Source organism: Zonotrichia albicollis, chromosome 17 (genome assembly GCF_047830755.1).
Source record: "Zonotrichia albicollis isolate bZonAlb1 chromosome 17, bZonAlb1.hap1, whole genome shotgun sequence".
Lineage (NCBI taxonomy): Eukaryota > Metazoa > Chordata > Aves > Passeriformes > Passerellidae > Zonotrichia > Zonotrichia albicollis.
In genome coordinates, this window is record NC_133835.1 from 9,370,766 (window position 1) to 9,394,072 (window position 23,307).

At 50.7% G+C, this 23,307-nt stretch overlaps 2 protein-coding genes across 3 annotated transcripts in view; one reads left to right on the forward strand and one right to left on the reverse strand.

The window, feature by feature from the left end:
* TCEA2 (transcription elongation factor A2) lies at positions 1-15,165 on the forward strand. 2 transcript variants are annotated; one of them, XM_005491189.4, is made up of 10 exons: positions 4-214; positions 2,579-2,641; positions 3,258-3,363; positions 4,423-4,513; positions 9,508-9,641; positions 11,052-11,108; positions 11,784-11,938; positions 12,307-12,453; positions 14,263-14,334; positions 14,868-15,165. In XM_005491189.4, the coding sequence occupies exons 1-10, from the start codon at positions 146-148 to the stop codon at positions 14,874-14,876; spliced, it is 903 nt and encodes a 300-aa protein (XP_005491246.2). In that variant the 5' UTR covers positions 4-145; the 3' UTR covers positions 14,877-15,165. The 2 variants fall into 2 exon arrangements, with proteins under 2 accessions (XP_014125548.2, XP_005491246.2); XM_014270073.3 differs by lacking the exon at positions 14,868-15,165 and having other exon boundaries at positions 1-214; positions 14,263-14,379.
* Positions 14,950-23,307, reverse strand: part of RGS19 (regulator of G protein signaling 19) — an 18,606-nt gene continuing 10,248 nt past the window's right edge. Inside the window, exons 2-6 of the mRNA XM_074553362.1 lie at positions 22,120-22,262; positions 21,848-21,984; positions 20,391-20,465; positions 19,137-19,371; positions 14,950-18,594 (exon numbers count right to left, since the gene is read on the reverse strand). Coding sequence (XP_074409463.1) covers positions 18,406-18,594; positions 19,137-19,371; positions 20,391-20,465; positions 21,848-21,948 — 600 coding nt within the window. The 5' untranslated portion in view covers positions 21,949-21,984; positions 22,120-22,262 and the 3' untranslated portion in view covers positions 14,950-18,405. The remainder of the gene's footprint in view (positions 18,595-19,136; positions 19,372-20,390; positions 20,466-21,847; positions 21,985-22,119; positions 22,263-23,307) is intronic.

Below are 23,307 nucleotides of genomic sequence, written 5' to 3' on the forward strand. Positions count from 1 at the left end.
CCCGAGGACTACAACTCCCGTCGTGCCCCGCGTGCGCCCGCCCTGACTGCGGCACCGGGGACTGAGGTGGGCACCGGGTACCGACCGCAGCTCCCCCCGCCCGGACCCCCGTCCGGCCCCGGCACCGATCCCGGGGAGCGGCGAGATGGGCGGGGAGGACGAGATCGTGCGCATTGCCAGGCGCCTGGACAAGATGGTGGCCAAGAAGAACGCGGTGAGTGGCGGCGGCAGGGCCCCCGCAGCCCGGTTGGCGTGGGGAGCCGCCCCCTGCCCCGGGCTCTTGTCTGGCGGACGCGCCCCCTCCTTTCCGCAGGATCCCCTTCTCTGTCCCGCGCTGGTGGACCCCCGCCTCTCCTTCGGTGCCCGTTGTCAGGAGCCTCCCTCCCCCCAGACCCCATTTTGGGAGCCTCTCTTCCAGTGCCGCCCCGCTCATTACATCGTGCTGCAGCAGACGCTCCCCCCTTTAAAGTGGGGTTCTCTCCCGCAGCCCCGTCGCCCTCTCCTGTCCCCATCCTTTGCGGAGGTGTGGGATCCACCCACTGCCACTTATTGGGCGGGCAGCCCTATGTGCCCCCTAGGGTGCTGTGGGAGCCTCCAGTCCCCATACCCCAGGCCTCCGGCATCCCCAGCCCGCATCTCAGGCCTCCGGGGCTCACCCTGTGCTGCCTGCTCGGTGTTCTCCTCCTGGAGAGCATCCCCAGCCCTGCTCCCCTGTCCCGCTGGGAGCCCTTTGGAAGGGGAGTCCGCACCGGCTCGGGGTCCGGTTTGCCCTCGGGGAAAGCCCTGGTGCTGATGGATTTGCTTCCTCCATCTCCATCCCACACTGGCACCGCTGCTCACTGCTGTGGCCTCTGGAGTGTGCAGGGCTGGCCAAGCTGCTGTCTGCACTTGGGGACTCTGGCAGGGTGTGCTGTGACCCGTGTGACAGCCTGGGGGGACAGGAGCCGGTGCTTTCCAGCTTAATGGGATATATCAGTGCTTGTAGGAACAGTGTCATGCAAGTGCTAAGGCAGAAAGGGTTTGTGATGGAGGTAGGCTGTACATCTGTGTTTGGGTTGGGGAACAGGGATTTTTGGGCTGGGAGTGGGAGATGATGTTTGAGGAGTGGGAGGGATTAAAGGAATGTGGTACTCGTGTGGTGGGATGTTGGGTGCTGTTATCACATGAACTTTTGGATGTTGGACTGACCTTGCCAGCTGTGGGTAGGGCGGGCGCTGTCACTTGTGTCACTGTTGGAACAGCCCAGGGAAGTGTGTTTGGGCTAAACCACAGCCTGTGATGTCTGTTCTTGCTGGTGGCAAGTTTTCAGCATCAGTGTTGAAATAGGAAAGGAACAACTTTGCAGAATTTGCTTCCAGCTCCATTGGGAAAGAGGCAGCTTCTACAGGAGGAGTATGCAACATTTCCTCTTGGCTGGCATTTGAGACAGTGATGAACTACAGCATGTTGTGTGTTGGCTGATCTTAGAACTCTTCCTGCAGGACAGTTTGCTGGAGTACCTGTTTGTTGCTCTAGTTTTTTCGTGGATCCTCACTTGCTGCCATTGTGGCTCCATTTGGAGTCAGACTGGGTCACTTTGGGTGTTCAGGGCTGGATGAACTGGAAGGTGTGGAACTGCCTGGGGGGCAAGTCAGTCGTTCTGGGTACAGTAAATGTGTGTGGTTTAGGCTGGTGTGAGTTGCTTGTGTGCATGCTGAAAGCTTTGACTCTGCTTTGATTCGAGCATCTGTTCTGTAGGGTGGATTGCAGCTGGATTGCTTCCTGGCATGAGTTGGAAGCAGCCCTTGTGCACAGAGAGGATGGGATGTGAGGACAGGGCTGGCTCCCCTACAATGGTGGCTGTGCAGGCCTTGTGCTGCAACTAGGCTTGGAGTGGTCAGTGTTGTAAATGAGCTGCTAAATGTGAACACTGGAAGCCTTGTTTGAGGGAAGGGGGTTGGGAGGAAAGAGCCAGCTGAATGGAGACAGGCCTAGGCCAGGCTGGGATGTGCTGGAGGGAGACAAGTGATTTCCAGTTCTCTGAGTGACTGCCAATTTTAGGTATCTACAGATTCCTCATCAGATGTTTCCTGGTCCTGGGTTCTGGGATGTGGAGATGATGTTATGAGACTTCACAGAACAAGTTTCAAGTGACCAGCTCTTCAGTATCACAGCTTGCTGGCTTTGCTTCTGGTCTCCCTTTTCTCTTGAGCAGAGTGGGGTATTAATATGAAAACCAGGAAACAGCTACATGGAGTCATTGACAGTTGTAATTCAGAGTGTGGTTTTCAGGTGTTAAAAACATTCAGCATGCCAGGTAAGAATAATAAACTAGTGCTGCACTTGCACCATACACAAGCAAGGACCTGTAGCACTCCACTGATCTTCTGTTTTGCCCATTCCAATGATTCAGGTGCCTTCAGGTTGCAGGATCTGCTGTCTGTGTGGAACAGCACCCAGCAGTGCATTTGCTGATGTTTCAGGGAATGCTTGTTGATGTTCTTCCCTTTGAATTCAACTTTCTGTGTCTATTCCCAAGCTGTTGAATTTCCTTTAATAGAAGCTGAGGCACTCATTCTCTTTCTCTTTTCCTCTTTAGGAAGGTGCGATGGATTTACTGAAAGAACTGAAAAGTATGCCTATGACTTTGGATTTACTGCAGGTGAGTTGCACAGTTATGGTAAAAAGCTTGAGTTTACATCTGGATGAGTTCAAAATGTTGTCTAAATAAATTTAATACATTTCCTCACACTTCTCGCCTCATGCAAAGAATAAAAATAAACATTAAATCCCACAAAATAGTGCAGAAGTTGGATTTTGAATTGGCAGTTAAAGAGCTCTGGGTCACCATGTGTGTAACTGCTCAAATCTTGTTTGTAGGCTGCAAAAAGGGGAAAGACTGGGTTAAAGTAGCAAACACAGAGGGCAGTCGTGGGAGAGTTCTTTGTAATGTTGATATTTAGGACACTGGGGAGGAGTGAGCAGAATTACAAGTTGGAGTTTGTGATGCATCTTGGAGTTTTTTTCTCTAAGCTTGAATATCACTCACAAGTGTGCAGGGAAGGGATTTGTGGGAGATTGGATGTGTTTTCTCTTCAGCTGTGCAAGCTGGAGGGTGCACCTTGCTCTTCCAAAATTGTAAGGGTCACAGAATCATTCTGCAAGCCTTTGGATACTCCTGTCTTGGTCATGGCTTTGACTTTGTCATGGTTATTTGAGATTTCAGTTAATAATATTGAGTGTGTTCTGGAGTGGTTCACTGGGGTGTTCCCTTGCAGTCCACCCGCATTGGGATGTCGGTGAACGCTCTGAGGAAGCAGAGCACAGATGAAGAAGTGATATCACTTGCCAAATCCCTCATTAAATCTTGGAAGAAACTTCTAGGTAAGGAAATCAGCATGTTCCTGTCAGATTCAGCTTGTGAACAAGCTGCCTTCAGTGGGAGGCTGAGTTTTTTGGGAGAGCTTATCTCTTGATCTGAATAAACATTCTAGCAAATCAGCCTTTACAATTCCACCCTCTCTGTCTTTCGAGTTTTGTGTCCTATCATGCATCCCTCTAGATTTAGCTCCTGTTTAGCCGGCTCATCATTGGAAGAGCATTGAAAGCTTCAGGACTATTAACTTATACCTCATCACATAATAATTAGCAATGTTATTTGTGCTCTGAAGCCTCTGCTCCCAACTTGTGCTCTGCGTGGCATTAGCACCGTGTGTGCTGTCAGCAGCTCAGGAAGGGAAGTGCTGGAATGGATTTGGGGTGGTGAGCTGGAGAAGGATCTGAGTTCACCATCTTGTAGATAAACTCACATGGACCATTTCCAGCTGGGGAGGCTTTCCCTGTTATGGGCTCTCATTTCTTGCCAGGCTGGATGAGTGTTAAAAGGGCTCTTTTCCTGTGCTGCCTGGATTGTGACCTCCTCACTGGGTTGGGTGTGTATTGGCTAGACTCAGACAATTTACCTCTGGGTCAAACTTGTTCTACAGTGTCAAGAAGGTCCTTTCCAGGGTTGTGCTGTTGGCTTTCAGCAGCACTTAGGAATCAGAAGAAGTTCCACAAGGACCAGCCTGTACTGGTCCTTCAGCTGGTGTTGGCTGGAAATTCTGCTTTTAGTTGTGCTTGAGAGAACTTGATCTAATCCCTGCTCAGCAGCCTCTGAAAGAAACTTTTGTGAAGAGGCTTGTCTTGTGAGGAAGCTTATCTCCCAGGCAGGGAGCCTGCTCTCCAGTTTGGTGAGGAAGGCTTTTGTTTGAATTAGTTTCTACTTGGAGGCAAGGAAAAGGTGTGTTGGGAAGCAGGAAGGCCATAAAGGCATTTTCTCCTGATTCTTTTTGGGAGAGCAGTAACTTTAGGCCAACAGTGGGTAGTGTGAAAACACTGAGGAGTATAGGCAGGGCTGCAGCATAAAGATCAGTTCTGAACTTATTCCTTTTTTGAACATAGATGCTTCTGAGGAAAAAAATGAGGACAAAAAGAAAAGCCTGTCTTTGCCAACATCTTCCTCCAGGGAGACTGGTAACTCAAGAGACCAAAGGTAATACTTCCCTTTTACCAGAGATGACATTGTTAGAGAATTTAAGTTTTCTTAAGGCATCTTACTTTAATTTTATTTTTACGTGTCTGAGTCGGGAATTTTGTATAGTCAAAGTGTCTGAGTCAGGCTTTTTGTATAGTCAAATTTCTTATCAGAGATGCTCAAAGTCTTTCTAGTTCAAGGTTGATCTGTGTGATGTTATTAATTAACTGTAATGCAGAAATGCACATCTAAAAATTCAGTGGCTTTAGTGAGTTTTAAAATTTTATTCATATTTTATTTAAAGGTTTTTACTCTTGGTTATATGTTGTTTTTGCTAATAGTAGAACATTTCCCTATTCTTTTTTATGTTGCATTTTTATGCATTTTTGTTTATTTCTAACTTTAAACTCCTTAGAATGAAGATTATTTTTGGCCTTTGCAGTGGATGGGATTGATTGGTACATTACTAAAGTAAAACTTCCATTTCTTTGTCCTTGACAAATCCCAGCAGAAGTGCCCTTTTCCCTGGGCTGATGTCCCCCAGCTGGCAGGTCAGCTGCATGCTTGCTCCTTGCCATGCCTTGGATGCTGCATCCTGTTTCCACTGCCTGTGACTGCAGTTGTTGAGTGCAGACAGTGATCAAAGGGGAGGGGAAAAATGGGATTTAAAGCTTTCTTCTAGAAATTTCTCCCAGCCTCAGATCCCAGGAGGGTGTGTGCTTCCTAGATTTGGCTCTTAAGTGATTTAGCCAATTTCCCAAGTTTGACAGAAAATTTAGAGTATTCAGGCTGTGGTCCTGCTGGCTTGTAGGATTTTCCATGTTTGCAGCCTTTGTTTGTCACTTTCTTGTCACTTCCTTGGTTTTGCTCAGCTCTCTCAAGGCTTGGCACTTCAGGGTGAGCCTTTGCAGCTCGATCCAGAGCTGCTGGTGGAGAGAAGGCTGCTGATGCTCCATGACTTTAAATGATTGGTATCTTTGGTTATTTCCTTCCATAAAATGGCAAAAAGGATTTGATAAGTGCAGTGAAAGGCCTTGGAAAACTTCACAGCCAGGATGGAGTTCAGTGATGCAGTGCAGAGTGGGAGCCAGATCTGTGTGTATCTGTGGGATTTCACTCAGAAGAGGATCTTGGCTGTAGGTACAGAGGCAAAACCTCTCCTTGCTGCCTCCCTTCTTTGTCCCTTATCACGGGTTATGTGGGGTGGAGCTGTCTGTCTTGTGCTGGTGATGTTCCCTTGTGCTGCAGATACTGCAGTTTGATGGGGTTTTTTAATCCTTGATGCTTTTTACATGTATTCAACCTCCATCTTCTGACTAGCAAAGCATCCCCTTGGCTGTGAAGGATGAGCAGAAGCCAATGGATTAGTGTAGCCTAGACCAGGAGCAAGGGCCAGCTCCTGGTGTTAGTCTGTTGAGCCAGGCTCTCTTCCAGAGATAGGAATGTTTTTTCTCCAGTCCTGCAAAATAAACTACTAATCTGCCTTAAAAAAATAATAATTTATTGGCAGAGGAGAGTTTCTGTTCTTTGAAGCAGAGACTGCACTGGAGTCAGACTGGTTGCTCAGTGTGTGATAGCTGGTTCAGATGAGGCTGCTGTCAAGACACCAAAGAAATCAGTTTGTATTCAGATATTTCCGCCTCTTAGTCTGTTAGATTTTGGCTATGCCTTCCATTTTGGTCAGGGAAAAATATTTGACTAACTCTTGGCCTGAAAGTCATGTTGCTTTCTGGAGCACAGATGTAGAAATCCCTGTGTAGTGACTGGAGCTCTCACTGCAAGACCTGAAGGCTCTGAGCCAGCCAGTGTGGAGCTGGCACCTGTGAATTTAGATGCTGCATTAGTCTAATCCAAAGCATATTCTGTTGTGCTGCAGAGTTTCAGACCCATAGTGTAGTGCATTTTAATGGGCTGTGTCTAATGTTTCTGTCTCTGGCAGCATGAGGTTTTTCTTTTCCAGGATTCTCTAAACTGCCTTTATTAGGAGGTTTTGGATCTGTGGCCTGAATTTAGATCTTCTGTGGCATTTTCTTCCAGTGCAGCCCTGAGATCTGTTTGCAATCCCTGGCTGCTGCTTTGCCACCATTTTGTTCCAGCACAGCCTTGTTTTAAGCATAAACTTTTGCTGCCTGGATAGATTTACAAGTTCTTTCTTATGTTTAACAGGAACAGTGTGAACCACAAGGATTTCCTGAAATAAGTCTTCTAGGTGTGTTTGAACTCTATTTCCCAACAATTCTATTTATAAACTAACCTCTAAACCTTAATAAATAATTTTCTGTCTTTGGAATGGCTGAGAGGTCTGTTTCATCTAATTCTTGAGGGATCAGCTCTCATCTCAGTGCGTGGTTGATGTGTGGTGCAGGCAAATGTATCTTTCCTCATCAGCCAACAGAGGTGGGACTTACCATGCATCTTGTTGAGCTTTTTCCACCCCCAAGGAATAAACATCTAAATATTCAATTGCAGTTAGAACCTATCTGAAAATCAATTATTACCTCTGCAAATACAGGACTGAAGGCCTGCGTTTGAGGACTCATTGTAGTGAAGGTTGATGTTCTGAGTTCACACTGAGGTCACTGAGTTCACAAACAGCATTCTGCTCTGGGAAACCTTTGTTTGTTGATTGAAAAATGATACAAAATTTAAATCTGGAAGAGCTCTCAGGAAACTTCTCCTGCAGCCGCTTCTCAGCACAGCACAATCTCTGCCCAAGCTGTCCCTCACAGGCTTTTTTCAAGCTCTTTGACAACCCTAGAAAACCTCAGGGTTAGGCATTTCCACAGCTGCCCTTGGCAGTGTTTCCAATTCATAACTCACCTTTACAGTTTAAAACTTACTCTCAATAAAAACTTGTCTTACAAAACCCATTTCTACACCCTTCTGTGGATTTTTTCCTACCATCCTCCTTTGTAAGGAATTTCAGGACTTGTCTCCTTTAAGTTTCTCTTGCCACAAACCACCCATATTCCTTCAGTCCTTCCTCTTACTCTAAGTATGCTTTGCCTTTGTCCTTTGGGAAGTCTAATTTTTCCAAACTGTTTTATGTAACATGAGAAGCTGTGATTTTTTAGAATGGTTATTCCTGAATTATGGGTTATTCCTTAGTGTATGCTCTGGTATATACACCCCCATGAGTGGTGCCTGTGATTTGTGTGTAGCTTCTTAAGCACAAAAGTACCTGATGGCAGTTTCTACATTCCAGATGGGAGAAAATCATCATCTAATGGATTATTTACAGGCTAAGTTGTTTCTTCTTTTTGTAACACATGCAGTGTAAATCCTATTGAATGTTTTGAGCTGCTTGAACACAAATCTGTTCTTTAATAAGATCCTGCAGTGCTGACCAGTATAACCAACTGGTAAAAAGGGGTTTTATTCAGCTACTGGTCAGTAAAACACAGTGAGCTGACAGTACAATCTCCCTCACAGAGTGCATCATCTCATTCATATAAGCAAGAAATCAAAGTTCTGTTTTGTTTTGATGTGAACCATTTGCTGAAGGTTCACTGATGGATGCTTCTGAAAAGGGCTTGGTGAGGTTCTGAACTGAGAAAATCTGGAAGCCCCAGTGATGATCTGTGGGATTTGAGCCAGACTGGATATGACCTTAGTCACAGGATAAGTCCCTAAAGTCGTCTGGCTCAGTTTGTGTGGCAGCAGATTCAGAAGGTTTCCAGCTTAGTGCTGTTTTTTTGTGGGCTGACTAATCTCTTCCAGGACAGTGTAGTGGAAGTGCTTGTTCATAACAAATTTATTTTTGAAGGCAAAGAACTGGCAGTAGTGACCCAGCTTAACAAAATTTGTCAAGCCACTTGGATCTTCAAGAAGATATTGCTGGCATGCCATGGGTGGAATATTGAGGTTTCTTTTTTTCCCCTTTCTTTCTCTTTGTGCAATAATGGTACCAGGCATTTTGCAGCCAAATCACCAAAGCCAGAGCAATCTCTGCTGAAAAAAAAATAAATTGCTGTTGTTCTGCCTAGATTTAGGGGGGAGAACAAAGCTCTAGAAAATCATCTGTGATTCATACTAACCCAGATCTTTTACCAGCAGTATTTGCAGGGCTGACTAACACCATGTGCAGATGTTAGGCTTTCTGTGTGCACAACCAGCTGAGCTGCTCACTGAGGTTCCTTCTCTGCATGCAGACCCTGCAGCGGTGACTCAGCCTGCCCACATCATGTGCTGATTGTGCAGGCAGGTCTCCATCCTGCTCCCCTGGCAGGTGACCTGACTGAGTCAGCCACAGCAGGCAGGTGTTTGCATTCCCTTGCCTGTGCCCATGACTGCCTGCAGGTAGAAATGGAGTTATTTTTAAGAGCAAAGCAGTATTTCTTAGTCCTGTGCTAGCCTGGCCCCTGTATGAGCTGTGTGTGGCTGTGTAGGGTTGCTCTTCTGTGAGATGAGTAATCAGTCTTGCTCAGATTACAGGAAAAAGGAAGAACCTTTTATGTGCTACACTTTGTTGTTGTCTTTTAAATATCAAAGCTGAAGGAGCCTTTTTTTTTTGTTTTGTTTTTTTGTTTTTCTTAGCACAGCTCCTTCTTCTGGAGCTTTCTGCTTGCTTTCTGCTGAGAGCAGTGATAGGCCTGGAGTCCTGCAAAGTTAAAGAGGAAAGAAGTACCATGAATCTGCTCTGCAGTGCCAAACTGAGAGTGCTGATGGTCTCAGATGTCCTGAGTGTATTTGGGTTACTGGTGGTGTTCAACAGTGATGTTTTCACTTGATGCCCAGTGGTGCAGCAGCTGATGTGTGTTGAATAACACAAGACTGTTCATGGATTAAACCTCTGCTGGCAGCCAGCAGTGTCCACAGGAGAGCTGTGTCTGGGCTGAGGGCGTTGGCTGCCGTGCTGTGCTCTGTGCTGGTTTGGGACAATGACTTTGCACTGTGTTCTGACTGGTTCTGTATTGTGATTAACAGGATGCTTGGCCACATACCTGCTGCTTCCTTCTCTGCTCTCAGTGGCCCAAACTGAGACATTCTGACAGGTGAAGTTTTTCTTTTAGCTCCACCAAAAGGCAGGAGCCTCCAAAGACTCCGACCACCCCCAAAATCACCACCTTCCCTCCGGCCCCCGTCACGTGCGACGCTGTGCGCAACAAATGCAGGGAGATGCTGACGGCAGCTCTGCAGGCTGATGGTGAGTGCTGGGGGAAGCTCTGCATTGCCTCAAGTGCTTCACAGCTCCTGGATCATTCTCACAGAGACTCTCAGTGCCAGCTCAGCTTAGACATACTGTTCTAGAGCAGCCTTGTCAAAGGATTATTGCCAGCAGCTCAGTCTAGCCACTGGTCACCCATTTGATGAACTGGCTGCTGTTGCAGCTTTTTCAGACTCTTACACAGGGACCAGGCTTGAGCTGGAGGCATGACAATGTGCAAAGCAATGGCTGTTAAGAACACAGGGTTTGTCACACAGGGTTGCAACATGGGGTGGTCTTTGCTGAAGTTTAATCTTTCAGGTGTGCAGAGATTTGCTTCGCTTTCTACATCTTTTATGATTGCTGTTAAGTGAAGCTGTCTTCCCTGCCAACCTTGGGGCACAAAGTCAAGCTGTAACTCAGTACATGGACTTTGTAGGGATGGTGCTTATGCCAGGCAGCATCTGCTGTAAGACTCTGCTGCCTTTGCAGACAGGAGCCCTTTAAATATTGTGGTCCTCTGGATCTGGGGTGGAACGGATCCCTCTTGCATTCAGACTGTGCCATCTCAAGTGAGAGGCAGGTACTCAGCATGTCTGGAAATTGAGCATCTGGTTGTGTCCACATTGCAGATCGCTTAAAAAAATTGGGGTCTAAGCACTGCAGAGTCTTATTAATTTGGAGCCAAGGAATGTAGATGACAGATGGAGAAGTTCATGAGGTCTTTATTTCTAGCCTTCCCATGCATGTCTTTGTATGCTGCATTAAATACATTGCACAGCTCTTAGAAAAACCCTTTCCATATGAAATCTGGGAAAGAGTTCCCTTGAGTCTTTCCCTAAGCTCAGCTGTGCCCTACCTTCCTTCCTTTATGGTGTTTATCATACTGGCTGTCCAAATCCATGGCAGTTATGCACTCTGTATGATGCTGTTTAACTGGTGTGTGGGGGAAGAGGGGAGGAGCAGACAGTCCTGAGGTGAGATGAGAAAGGAAGGCTTGATCCCAATGCTGCACACCTCCAGGCCCTCCCAGATGGTTGGTCTGAGTAGAGTTACTTATTGAGGTGAATATCTGATGAAACTCAATTCCTGCCTATATACATTTGATTTCAGTAGTATGAAAAATATATTGGAAAACTAATAAGTTCTTAGGCTGTTGTTAGCTCTGTCTCATGCAGTCCATATCCTAGAGAGGCACAGGGCACAGACTGGCTAGATTAATCCATTTTCATCATTGCCCTTTTCCAAAGGGTCAGAGGGTAGCAAGAGCAAAGGCCAAGATGCCATTTGATGGGAAGAGCATGTGAATCAAACCAGCAAGCTGTCCAGATGTGTAGCTCAGAAATAGTGAGCGTGGGGAGCCCTGGTGTGGTTGGAAGGCACTGAGCTCCTGTTTGTGCTGTCTTACAGACGACTACATCGCCATCGGTGCTGACTGCGAGCACATAGCAGCCCAGATTGAAGAGTATATCCTTGCTGTACTGTGCTTCCTGCATGCCTCCAGCAGAGAAATCCATGTGCTCAAAGGAAAAATGGGACTCTCTGTGCATAAATGTTCTGCTGCAGCTTGTCAGGGCTCTGGGTCTGCTAAGGAACTACCAGTGTGGAGTTGGAGCTCAGAGACTGTAATCCCTTGTTTGTTCTTCTCATCAGGGTGTTGTTTCCTGCTTTTGATTCTGCTTCCAAATACATGCAACTTCCCTGGGCTCCCTGTTGAGGAGAGTGTGCTGATCTAGACAAAAGCAATGGAAAGGATGGAGCAGTGAGGATCAAGTTGCATGGTGATGTGAGATAAGCCTTATGTGGGGAATTTGCTTGATTTAGGAACTGTGGGGTTGGAGGTGCAGCTGGGCTCTCTCAGTGTAGGGGTTTGTGGCTGCCTTGCTGAGAGAAAGGGGAGATTGTAGAACCTGAGCATAGCTGAATATTTCCAGCACAGTGAAAAAGCCCAAGCTGGAAGCCCCTGGAGTTTGGGATTGTATAAACCTGCTCTCAAGTCCAGCACTGACCTCCCAGAGCAGATGCTGCTGTCATGTCCCAGCACCTCCATCTTGGCAGTGGATGACAGTCCCTGCTCTTCACGGGTGGCTGGGAAGTGCTTGATGCCTCTGGGTTGGTTGCAGGCTCCTTGACTGCCCTCACGCATCTACCAGGATGTCAAGAACACCGACATGAAATACAAAAACCGCGTGAGGAGCCGCATCTCCAACCTGAAGGACTCCAAAAATCCCGAGCTGAAAAAGAACGTGCTGTGTGGGGCCATCACCCCTGAGCAGATTGCTGTGATGACCTCGGAGGTGAGGGAGCCTGGGGAGCAGGGTTTGCTTCTCACAGGGGATGTCCTGAGGCTTAGCTGGGCTGCTGCAAGGGTTGCACTTTTCTCACTAGCTGCTGTCAGAATGCATGGAGTGAGCTTGCAGTGGGGTTTGCAGTGTGGAGAGTGGTTTGTTGGGCCTTCCCATCATCCCAGGGCCCTGGGTATGAACCAGAAACCAGAATTGGAACAGGCTTTCTGTGTTAATGCCCATCTGTTAGGCTGCCTTGTCCTGTTGGCTGTTTCCACTGTAGTGGGTGTGGTGGTAAAACTGGGCAGATGTGATTTTATTGCCTTTTTTTTTTTTTTTTTTTTTTTTTTTTTTTTTTTTTTTTTTTTTTTTTCTGAAAGGAAATGGCCAGTAATGAGCTGAAAGAGATCAGGAAAGCCATGACAAAAGAAGCAATCCGGGAGCATCAGATGGCCAAGACAGGAGGGACACAGACTGACCTCTTCACCTGTGGGAAATGCAAGAAGAAGAACTGCACCTACACCCAGGTTGGTTTTCCTGCTCCTGTCTTGGCCTCTGCACAGGCCATGATCTGTCATGGTCACGAGCTCACATTGCTCTGTGACAGGCCCTGCAGCACAACTCAAATTTTGCTACTGGTGGACAGAAAACACTCACACATGTTTCTGTGAGCTTGTGTAAATTTTGGCTCACTTGAACAAGAGCAGGAGTTGTGCAGCACTGAGGAAGCTTTCAAAAGTTCAGCAGTGCTCTACACTGAAAGCAGGTGCTGGGAATGCTGGGATTCAGACAAGAAAGGAGTGGGTAGTGTAGAGGCGAGGCTGCAGAAACTGACTCAGACATGTTGATGGTATTAAAAGTACAAATTAAGAATATAGATTACCTGCAGCTGGATGAGTCCCAACTTATTTAAACTCAAATAGCATGAAATGAGTGAAACAAAAGGAATAAAGGAAGCTGTGATGTGAGCAGACAGAGGATTTTTCTTCCCCGTGGCCAGCTGTTGGAAGCCTTGTGCATTACCAGTGCTTTTTAGCTCCCATGTTTGTGCCAGGCATCTGGAGATAAATGTGCCTTTGCTGTGAATCAGTGGTTTAGAATGTGCAGATACCCAAAAATGCACCAGCAGCCACCAGATTGCTGCTGAGTGACTGCGCACAAACTGCGTGTGCAAGTGCCGGCTGAGACTCCTGCATCTGCTTGGACTTGACATACAAACACATGGAAAGAGAAGGAGATCCAGAAGTCTGACCAGGGAGTTTCCTTTGGCTCAGCAGCAGTCTTATCCCACAGGCTGGCTCAGGAAAGGGGCCTCGCTCTGCCAGTGCTCCCAGTAAGCATTCCTGGGCTGTCCCGGCACACTCCCAGCACTGTCTCCACCTGGAGTGGACTGGAGTTTAAGTGCCTGGAATTTGAACAGGAGACAGCAGTGTCCTCTAAATAGCAATATCAGGCTTTCTGTACTTTGTTTCCTAGTGAAATCACTAGTGGGTGATGAGATGTAAGTCTCAAGTACATGCACTGGCATTTATGAACATGTTGGAAGGAGACAGTAAAGGGGGAGAATTACAGAATTCAGCTATCCAGCATTCTTGTAAAAATGGTTAATTTGCATCATGCAAATACTGTGACTCTTGCACATGGGGTAATTACACACATAGATCACCATAATCACCCCTCAGCACAGTTCTGCCTGACTGGTGTGGGGAGTACCAGTGTTTTCAGTCTAGATCTGCCTTGTGGTATTCAAATGCCATGAAAATCTGGTTTTTACTAAAGTATGTGTTTCTGGCAAGAGCCAGTCAGAGGCAGCAATCACATCTGGGTTAAATATCAGAGTTCCTTAATGGCTTAAACACAAACCAGACTGGAACTGTGCAGAACCTGGTAACCCGGAGTGTGTTCCTGTGAGGCCAGGATGTTGGACTGCTCTGTAAATGGGAATGACTGGAGTGCTTTTTTAATGCTTTTGTGCTTGGGACTGAGGGGTTTGTCATGGCAGTGCTGGCCACATCCCTTCCTGGGGGACAGTTTGGGGAGGGATTGGCTGTGCATGTCCACTTCCAGAGTCACCTGCAAGAAATGGACAGCAGATGTAGTGAAGAGGGAAATACACTGTCCCAAAACTTGTCACTGAGGTAATGTCAGGCTGAAGGGGGTTATGATGTGTGTATTATGTGTAACACAACCACCAGACTGATTTTACTGGAAAGCTCCTTTTGCCATCCCAGACCTTGGTCTCTCATTGATTTTGTGAGCCCAGCACCAACCCCTGGAGGCCAGAGGCTCAGGGCCATGTGTGATGCTCAGCTCTCACCTCCCTTCTGTCCCCCCAGGTGCAGACCCGCAGCTCCGATGAGCCCATGACCACCTTCGTCGTGTGCAATGAGTGTGGGAATCGCTGGAAGGTAGCACACCAGGGCTGTTACTGGCACTGAGGGGTGGTGGGGGCTGTTCCCAGCATGCTGCAGGCACTTGGCTGCTCCTCAGAGGTGCTTGCCAAGCCCTCACTGGCTCTAGAGAGTGATCTTCCCTCTCAGCACAGAGGCAAGAGCTCCTGGGTTCATCCCTGCAGACCAGCTGGGGTCAAGTCTCATTTCCACATTCCCTGCTCTCTTCTCATGTCCCTTCTTCCACAACCAGCTTCACTGTGCTTTCCATGCTGCCTCTGAGGGTAGTGGTGATGATGTTCAGGATTTCAGAGTGGCTCTTTCATGCTGTGCACAGAGCTCAGGGGTGAGCAGAAATCTGGTCAGTGGTGAGCAGAAATGATGCCACTACAAAGTGCCAAAGAGCCACAACAAGAGATTCACATGGGAGCTCCCTTTGCCCCCACTTCTGAGAACCCCCAAGCCCTTGCCAGGTTCTGAAACAAGCCCACACCTGGATCCTTACCTTCTTAGCAGTGAGGTTTCTAATGGGGTTTGAACTTCTCTTGCAGTTCTGCTGACACGTGCCAAGGCCCAGAGCGGCAGCCAAACGCAGACTCGAGCGCAGCCTCCGCACGCCGGCTCCCACGGCAGTTGTGTTTTGTGTCCCAGTGAGTTTGCATTGTCACACGCTGAGAGCAGCAGCAGGGAGGCCTGGGCCTCGCAGAGAGCCACAGCCATGGGCTGACAGGTTGGCAGGAGAGCTCACTAAACACACCCAGTCATTACTTTCTCATCTAAGCGAGTACGGTCACTTTCTCTTCAAAACTAATATTAAACATTTTTGTCAGTTTCTGACTTTTATTTCAACTGTGTGTGAAGCACTTTGTTTTTCCAGCATTGGAACTTGACAGGCGGTCCGTGTCCAGGTGGATGAGGACTGAATAATGCCTGGAGCAGCAGAAAGTGAGATGTGACTTGCAGGCACACCCTTGGTGTGTGAAGGCTTGTTTCTGTCACCTCATGGAATCTCAATCACTGGGCCACGGCCTGGGGCAGCTGGGTGGGCAGTACTGTTGACAGGAAACAGCTTTTGGGGCAGAGATCAGATGTTGCTTTCCATCTTGGTGGCATTCACTGGATTTTGCACTGATTGCTTGTCATCTTGAGCCTTTAAATGCCAACAGCATCAGCTGCTGCAAAGATCAGAATGCACTGCTCAGGTTGTAACAGACTGAGAGCAGGATGACAACAGCCACAGTAAATCCCACCCCAAACTGTTCAAGGTGAGTGCCAGGCACTTTCCTGTTTGTGCTCTGCTTGTAGCTTGACAGCTGAGAGACAGCCTGGAGTTTCAGAGGGGCTTGCTGGAGAGGCTCAGGAGGAGGGAAAATGCTGCAAATACAGGAATTTTTCCAGAGGCTTGGATCTGGACAAGGTAAGGGCTAGAGGGATAGGTGGGAGCTGTTGGCACTTAGCTGTGGAAGTGGAGGAAGTTTGAAGCGAGCTCAGAGCTGGTGCTTGGAAGGGGTCAGATAAGGAAAGGATCCTGTAGCAAAGCCAGCCCCAGGTGCCACATCTGCAGATGTGACCCTGTGAAGGAGAAATACAGAATCAGGCTCCTTCTGAGAGCTAACTAAAACCTGGTGGGGAAATTCCATCTGAGCTCACAACAGCTTTCAGCCAGACTTAAAATCCCTGTTCTTTCCTTTTCATAGCCTTTAGCTGGGGCGATGCAGCATTTGGGGGACCCCAGCAAGCTCTGTGGGTCTGAGGCTGCCCAGGAGCAGTGCTGTGCCCTCCAGCTCTTGTGCTGACGGGCAGGGCAGGAGCAATCACATCTCATGGCATTGCTTCCCTCTTCCAGAGTGAAAAACAAGTATTTCCACTGGCTTCCCAGCATGCCAGACAGCAGACATTGAGCAGAGACCTCGGAGATGTTTGGAGAGGAGTAAGCAGCCACATGAAAGCAGCGGAAAACGTGCTCCCAGCCCCTTTGAGGGCTGTGCTGCTCCGGAGGCAGGGATCCCACCAGCATCCTTCGCTCAGGGCTTTCACTTTACAGGGTGCAGCCAAGTCTCCCAAGAAGGAAAATATTCAAAGACGCTGACAACTCCTTTAAGCCTCACGAGTCTTGTGGTGAATGGGATTATTCAAGCCAGGCTTGGGAGGGAGCAGTGTCCTCACAGTGCTGCTGAAAAAGCTTCAGGATCTAAAACCCACGCTGACCACAGCACTGGCTCATGTGCTGAGAAAGGGAGCCAGCTCTTTACCAGTGCCTCTTGCCTTTCTTCTTGTGTTCCTGTGAGGAGTGGAGCTGAGCTTGTGTACAGCCTTCTGACAATCCTGAATTAGGTACCAAGAGTCCCAAGCAGGAGTTTGGGAAAACTACCATGTCATTTTACAGTTTCATTTTCTAGGAGAGCCAGGGAGGGGAAGCAGAATGGATAAAAAGGTGTTTCAGAAGTAAAGATTTGCTTGTAAGGTGTTTAAAATGGAGTGGGAGCAAGAGAAAAACTAGATTATCTTATGGCAGTGGGGTCTTCCCTGTGCTGAGACCTCTGTGTTGTGTGGAGGGGTTCTGACCCCCAGCCATGCTCTTGAACAGCTTCAGGGATGTTCAACCTCCAACCCTCAGGCTGGGGCCACATTTGAGAGTATTTCCCTTACTCACAGAATGAACCCAGAACTAAAACTTCCCCTGTGCAGGGTGGGGATGCTGTAAGGTTGCAGACTGGGGAAAAACCTGCCAATAATAACAATACCGACATTCCTAATAAACCATTGCTGGTCTCTCTCAAAAATACATTTTCTTGAACTGTATTTCCAGCTTGGCAAAGAAAACTAAATTTACTGACATGAATTTCCACACAGTCATGCCATGAGGAAGGAAGGAAACAAAAACAACAAAAAAAAAGCTGAAAGAATTGGTTTGTTAAAAAAATATGTTCAATAAAAAGCATTTTTTTTCTTTTGGAAGGGCTGAAGAGAGGAGGGGAAAGGATGGATAAATAAGAAACTGCTGTGGTGGATCAGGAGAAGCAAAGACTGGCAGCAAAACCCCTGTGTTGGCTTTGTTTCAGTGTGAAGGGCAGGGACAGACATGTTTTAATCCTGCATACTGAGCCTTTAGTAAAGCATTCCTTGTGCTGTGCAAAAACATGGGAATTCTGTATCCTCCCTGTGACACTTCCATCCTGCATGGAACCCAGATCCCTTCTCAGTGAGGGACCAGGGCAGACCCCTGGGCTTCTCCTGGCTGGCAGAGCAGGCCTGGGTCAGCTGGGAGCTCTGATGCAGGCATCCTGAGGGTTCTGCAGGAGGGCAAACAACACCTGCACAGGTGTTCCCCCCCTCTCTGAGGTCCATGAACCAAGGGTGGAGGATGCTCTGCGTTTGGGGTGACTGTGTGTGGTGTCCTGGGGCTGAAGCAGTGCTGATGTGTCATGGGGAGCTGTAAGACATCTGCTCACCCCCCAGCACATCCCCATGGGTCCCTTATGGCACCTCAGGGCTCTGCCCTCTGCCCCACCAGGAACACAAACAGCCTTTAGCACCACCCCCCTGCCCTTTGGGCCACCTCAAACAGCTGGAACCAGGTAAACCTGACAAGTTTTTATATGTACAGAGATGCTCGTCAACCCCCCTCCCGCACCTCAAGTCCCCCAGTAAAAGCCAACCAAAGGAGCATTTAAAATTAAAAAAACAAACCCAAACCAACAACAGTCGACGTCCCCCCCACCTCAAAAACCCCCCAGCTGGGTCTCAGGTGGCAAATGGGGACGTGCTGTGTCCCCAGGTGTGTGGAGATGGGATAAAGTGACCTCTTCCAAACAGGGTGTGGGGGGAGCCAGGCCCTGGGCGCTGTCCTGTGCTCCCCCAGCTCGCTCTGGCCAGCACTGGGGACAGGGCAGAGAATCAGTAGTATGAACTGGCCCAGGCTGTGTCCTGGGGACAGTCCTGCAGTGTGGCCCAGACACCGGGGTGACAGTTCATAGGTAAAAAGCTAAAAACGGTGAGGTCTGGCAAGGAGGGCGGCAGAGGGGAGGAGGCACCGACCGCCCCTGGCCACCATGTCCCCACTGCTGTCCCCACGGCTAGTGGGTGCCCTTAGGACTCCGAGGAGGAGTGGGAGACGGTCTGGAGCAGCGATTTGTAAATGGCAGAGTTCAGGAAGCGGGGATAGGAGTCTCTGTGCATCAGCGTGTAGATCTGGAGCTGTGCGTCGTCGAAGGTGTGCGAGGACGGCTCCTGCATCTTCCGGTTGATGACCTCCCTCACCCGCGAGTCCAGGCTCACCTGGGGGGCACGGAGAGAAAGTGGGGGCTGGGGGACACCCAAGGACAAGCCCCCGGCCCACTGCACCCCTCTCAAGGGAAACTGGGGAATAATGCAGCACCAGATGCGGGGAGACCACAGTGTGCTCCATCGCAGAAGATATTGGCACTGGAGCCCTGGTGGCTGGGGAGGGTTGCAGGGAGGCGTGGGGATCTCTCTGGGTCCCCTCTGTGTCTCCCGGCTGGGCACACGGAGGTGGTTTGGGGTGGTCCCGCCCTGGGTACCCCATTCCAGGGATGCTGTAAGCCGGGATGCAGCATTTTCCCGGCCCGCTGGTGCCCTCGTGAGGTCTCGGCCCCGCAGCACAACCCGGCCCGCAGTCCCACTGCCAGCAGCGTCCCGGGGGTTTTGGGGGGCTGGATATCCCCTTCCCACCGTCGTCACCCTTCCAAACTCATCCCCAAACTGTCACAGGGCTCTGGCAGCAGCTGGAACTGAGCCCTCTCCCTAAGAGCCCTCCCCATTTTAGCATGAGCCCTCCTCTCGGAGGCTCTGCCTCCTACCTCCTTGGGAGAGAGGATGGAGATGTAATCCTCGTAGATCATCCTGGCCTTCTCGTCGATGGTGTGCTTGTTGCACTCGGTTTTGAGCTCCTCACATGCCAGCCAGAAGAGCATGTTCTCCTCGCTGTACTCAGTCCGCAAAAACTCCCGGAAGACGTTGCGCCCCGCCGGGCTCTTCATCAGCTTGTCAAAGGACTGTGCCCAGCCCTGCACCTCCTCCGGCGTGGGTTTGGCACTGACAGGTCCATGGCAAGGCAAGGGGGAAGTGTTACAGCCGGCCAGAGATCCCACTGTGTCCCTCCTGTGTCCCAGGGATCCCACTGTGTCCCTCCTGCTCATCCCTGGTCCCACCCCAGAGGAACTGTGCCCAACCACATCCCCCGTGCCCATGAGGAGATGTTCCTGCTCAGGCTCCGGTGGTGTGGAGCTCTCAGAGGTCACTTCTGGGCTCTGTCCTGGCTCTGCTCAGCCAGGCTGGAGAGTGGCCTTGCTTTGGGATGGATTTCCCAAACTGGGGTGTATTTTGGTGCTGGCTCTGCACAAATATCAACAGGAGGAAAAGCCCTTTGGTGGAGAGGCAGCTCTGAGCCAAGAGAGTGACATGGGTCCATCACCCCTCTCAGCTGGGGAGGGAGGGAGGCTGTTTCCCAGCAAATGCTCAGCACCTGTTTGAGCAGGCCAGGTACACTCATTATCCATGGCTAATTAGCACATCTAACCCTGACCCAGCTGTTCCAGGCATGGCACAGAGCCCCCATGCCTGGGTGTGTCACACTTGTCACTCAGGGAATGGGTGCTTGGTGCCCAGCATTCCTGGAGTGGATTGCTGGCCCACCCTGCTCCTCCCTGAGTGGGTATGGACACTACTGCTGCTTCCACTTCAGTGCTGAGACCTCCTGGGAATGGCCTGTCCCCTCCTCTCCCTGTGGCTGCAAGATGCTCTTGGCAGTGGGTCTAAATGGCAGAATGAGGTCCAAAATCTGCTGAGGTTCTTCTATGCCTTAGTTTCCCTTTGCAATGGGCCTGAGGGCAGAACCACAGTAGGATTCAGCCTGTGGCTCCAGATTCCCTGTCTCTTGGTGAGAACTGGGGATGAGCTGCTGGCTGGACACATCTCCAGGAACCCCTGAGCCCTGGTGTGTACCCCAAGGGCAGAACACAGTCCTGGCTAGCATGGAGGGTGGCAGAGGGCACAGTGCCATACTGTGCCATGCTGTGGTTCACCCCAGCCCACTGCACTGGCCCTGCACTCACCACGCTTCACAGTTTGGGATGCTCTCCAGTTTGGTCTCCCGGGATGCCCTCCATGCTCGCTCTCGGTCCTCGTTCCTAACGGGGAGACAGAAAGGTAGTCAGGGGCATTGGGGACACATGCAGACCCCACCTTGACCCCCAACCACTGAATCTCCTCTGTGGGCACCAGCACCCCCCAGCCATGCCTTCCTCTCACCCACTGCCCTGGTGGCACCCTGGTTCCCTCATGCTGTCACCATGTGAGTGTGTCCCTGTGCTGTCCCTGTGCTCGGGGGCTGCTGTGGCTCTGGTCCTGCTCCAGCATTCAGGCTGTGTGCCAGGGCCATGTGCCAGGGCCATGTGCCAGGACTGAGCTGAGCTGGAGTGGCCACAGCAGCCGGCAGAGGTCAGTGCTGGACCAGCCCAAGGCGGAGCTGATGTGTTCACAACAATTGTGAGCTGTTGTGTCACGAACAATCACCAAGAAATAAACTAGTGTTTATTGGTGATGTGCCAGCACCAGTCCGGCCTGGAGGCAGATAGTGGGATAGAGGTGCTGGGGCTTGTGGTGTTCCCTGTCCCTGTGTCCCCTTGTCCCCGGGGGTGCTGGTGGCACAAGTGGAGAGCAGCCATCAGCCAACTTCCCCTGGGCCTGTGAATTTCGGTCCCAGCACTGACCGCAGCCCTTCCTGCTTGCGACACTGTCCCCGCTGCTCACACAGGACTGGCTGTGCAAACCTCTGCCCCAGCGTGGGCAGCTGCGTGGGCAAAGCTCTGGGCATGTCCCTGCCTGTGCCACCCCCAGGGCTCGCTGCCTGCCAGGCCTGAGCCCCACTCAACCAGGAACAGGATACAGGAGGAATAGCTGTCCCATCTCTGGGATTTCTGCTCCCTCTCTGTCACAGGCTCTTGCAGAAATTAAGGACAGACACAGGGAATGCCACCAAGCCTAGGACAATGTCTAGGAGGGAGATGCACAGGGCTCAGCTCCAGGGTGTTTTGCTCCTCCAAGCTCACTGCTCTTGGTGGGTGTAAAGACCAAAGCTGCTGCAAAGCTGGAGTCATCAGCAATTTCTGAATGAGCAGATGCTGAGGAGGAAGAGCAGATGGGCTCTCCAAAATCTGGGCTATCCAGAGAATAAGGAGCTGGAGATCCTCAGTAAGGACAGGAGATGCATATGGAGGCAAACAGCTGTTTCCATCCTTGGCTTTGGGCAGTGCTGGGAGGGCAGGTCTGGACTCTGTGCCCACTGCTGCAAGGCAGAGCTTCCCAGAGGGCTCATATGGACGGGGCCATCCTTCCCTGGAGACCACCAGGGCAGCATGGGGGAGTCCCTCTATGCATCCCAAGAGATTTGTCTCATGAACAGCAATCACAGTGCACCCAGCACTCTTATCCCCTGCCCCTGACGAGGTGGGTGGGTGTGAAGCTCAGTGGGTGAGGCTGCAGGAGCCAGGGCAGGGGCAGGGGGACGTACCAGGAGCAGCTGCAGCAGCAGCACCAGCAGAAGCAGCAGGCGTTGGGGCGGTGGTTGCTGGCGGGTTGCACCGTGCTCGGAGAGGTCTCATGCCGGGACATCGGAAGGAGTGACTCTGTGGACGCGGGTCCTGCGTACTGAGAGGGGGAGAGGGTCAGGGAGCTGCAAGTGACCAACCCCCACCTGTGCAAGCACACAAAGGAGCAGCCCCTGTGCAGTGACTTGCTGTAATTTAGTGCTGGCTCCTGCCTGCCACCCCAGTCACGCCTCACCTGTGTCCCAGCCTCATACACGGCGGACGGCGTTGGGTCTGGGTCGTGTTTCAGGGGCTGTTCTGCCGCTCTCAGCTCCTCCCAGCCTGCGGGTGAGCTCTGAGACCCCCTGGCTACTGTCCCTGCCGCCTCCTGGATGGAGCCTGCGGGGAGGGGAGGAGTGGGACCTCGTTACTGCACAGAACCCCCGGCCTGGAGCGGCGCTGGGGCAGCTCTGTGCTGGGGAAGGCCCTGGGCAGGTGGCAAGCGAGGGCAGGGCAGCAGGCAGAAAGGGCAAGAAAAGGAAGTGAGAAGGAAAGTAGAAGAGGAAATGCATTGGCACATGCTCTGTCAGCCCCTGCTTTGCCTGGGATCCCATCCCACACTTTGGGAATGGTGTGGGGCTCACTGCAGGCCGCAGTGGGGCTTGGCAGGGTGAGGGGCTCAGTGCTGGCCCTGCACACCCCTGGCCATGCCCTGTGCCATGAGGAAGAGTGGCTGAAACCCCTGGTGTCTTCAGGCATGGGATGGGGAAGTCAGAGCTGCTCCACAGCATCACGTGAGTGAAAGGAAACAGGGTGGTGGTGGTGAGTTTTCACAGCTCCTGGTGCTAAACCAAACCTTGTCCAGGCCACCTGCCTGTCCCTGCCCGCACCACTGGCTCAGCCTGGAGCAGGGATGCTCCTGGGAAGGAGAGATGCTGGGCTCAGCATGGGCAGTGTTTATGTCAGGCCACAGCTGGCTCTACTTCCCTGGGCCTTGCCAAGGGTGATGGGCAGCGATCCTGGTCCTTCCCCTGCCAGAATGAAGGAATGGGAGCAGAGGCAGCAGGGAGAGCCCCCAGAGATCTCAGCCTCAGCATCCCCACCTTGAGCAGTCCCAGGCCTCGTCTGAGTCTTGCTGCCACTCAGCAAGGGGACACAGCAAGGCTGTGGGATGCAGCTGGGGACACAGCTGTCCCCAGAGCCCTCCATGAGCCCTGGGGTAGAGCCCCCCTGTTCCCAGCACAGCCATCACCCAGCAGTGCTTTCCTGGGCCCTCCCAAACCCTCCCACAGTCCCAGTGCTCCCACAGGAACGAAAAAGGAGAGAGTCTGTGTTTCACTCCCAATTGTCCCTATTTATAGCCTCAAGTGCTGGCAGGATGGCTGCGACCTTGTCACCCGGTTCAGCAGCAGCTCTGCTCCCTCTCACACCGTGCTGCCTTCGG

Bases quoted from the DNA above. Each gene is read 5' to 3' on its own strand.
- TCEA2 (XM_014270073.3), top strand. From the start codon at position 146: ATGGGCGGGGAGGACGAGATCGTGCGCATTGCCAGGCGCCTGGACAAG. The intron at 2,642-3,257 runs GTGAGTTGCACA...GTTCCCTTGCAG, and splicing joins TGACTTTGGATTTACTGCAG to TCCACCCGCATTGGGATGTC. The intron at 3,364-4,422 runs GTAAGGAAATCA...TTTTGAACATAG, and splicing joins ATCTTGGAAGAAACTTCTAG to ATGCTTCTGAGGAAAAAAAT.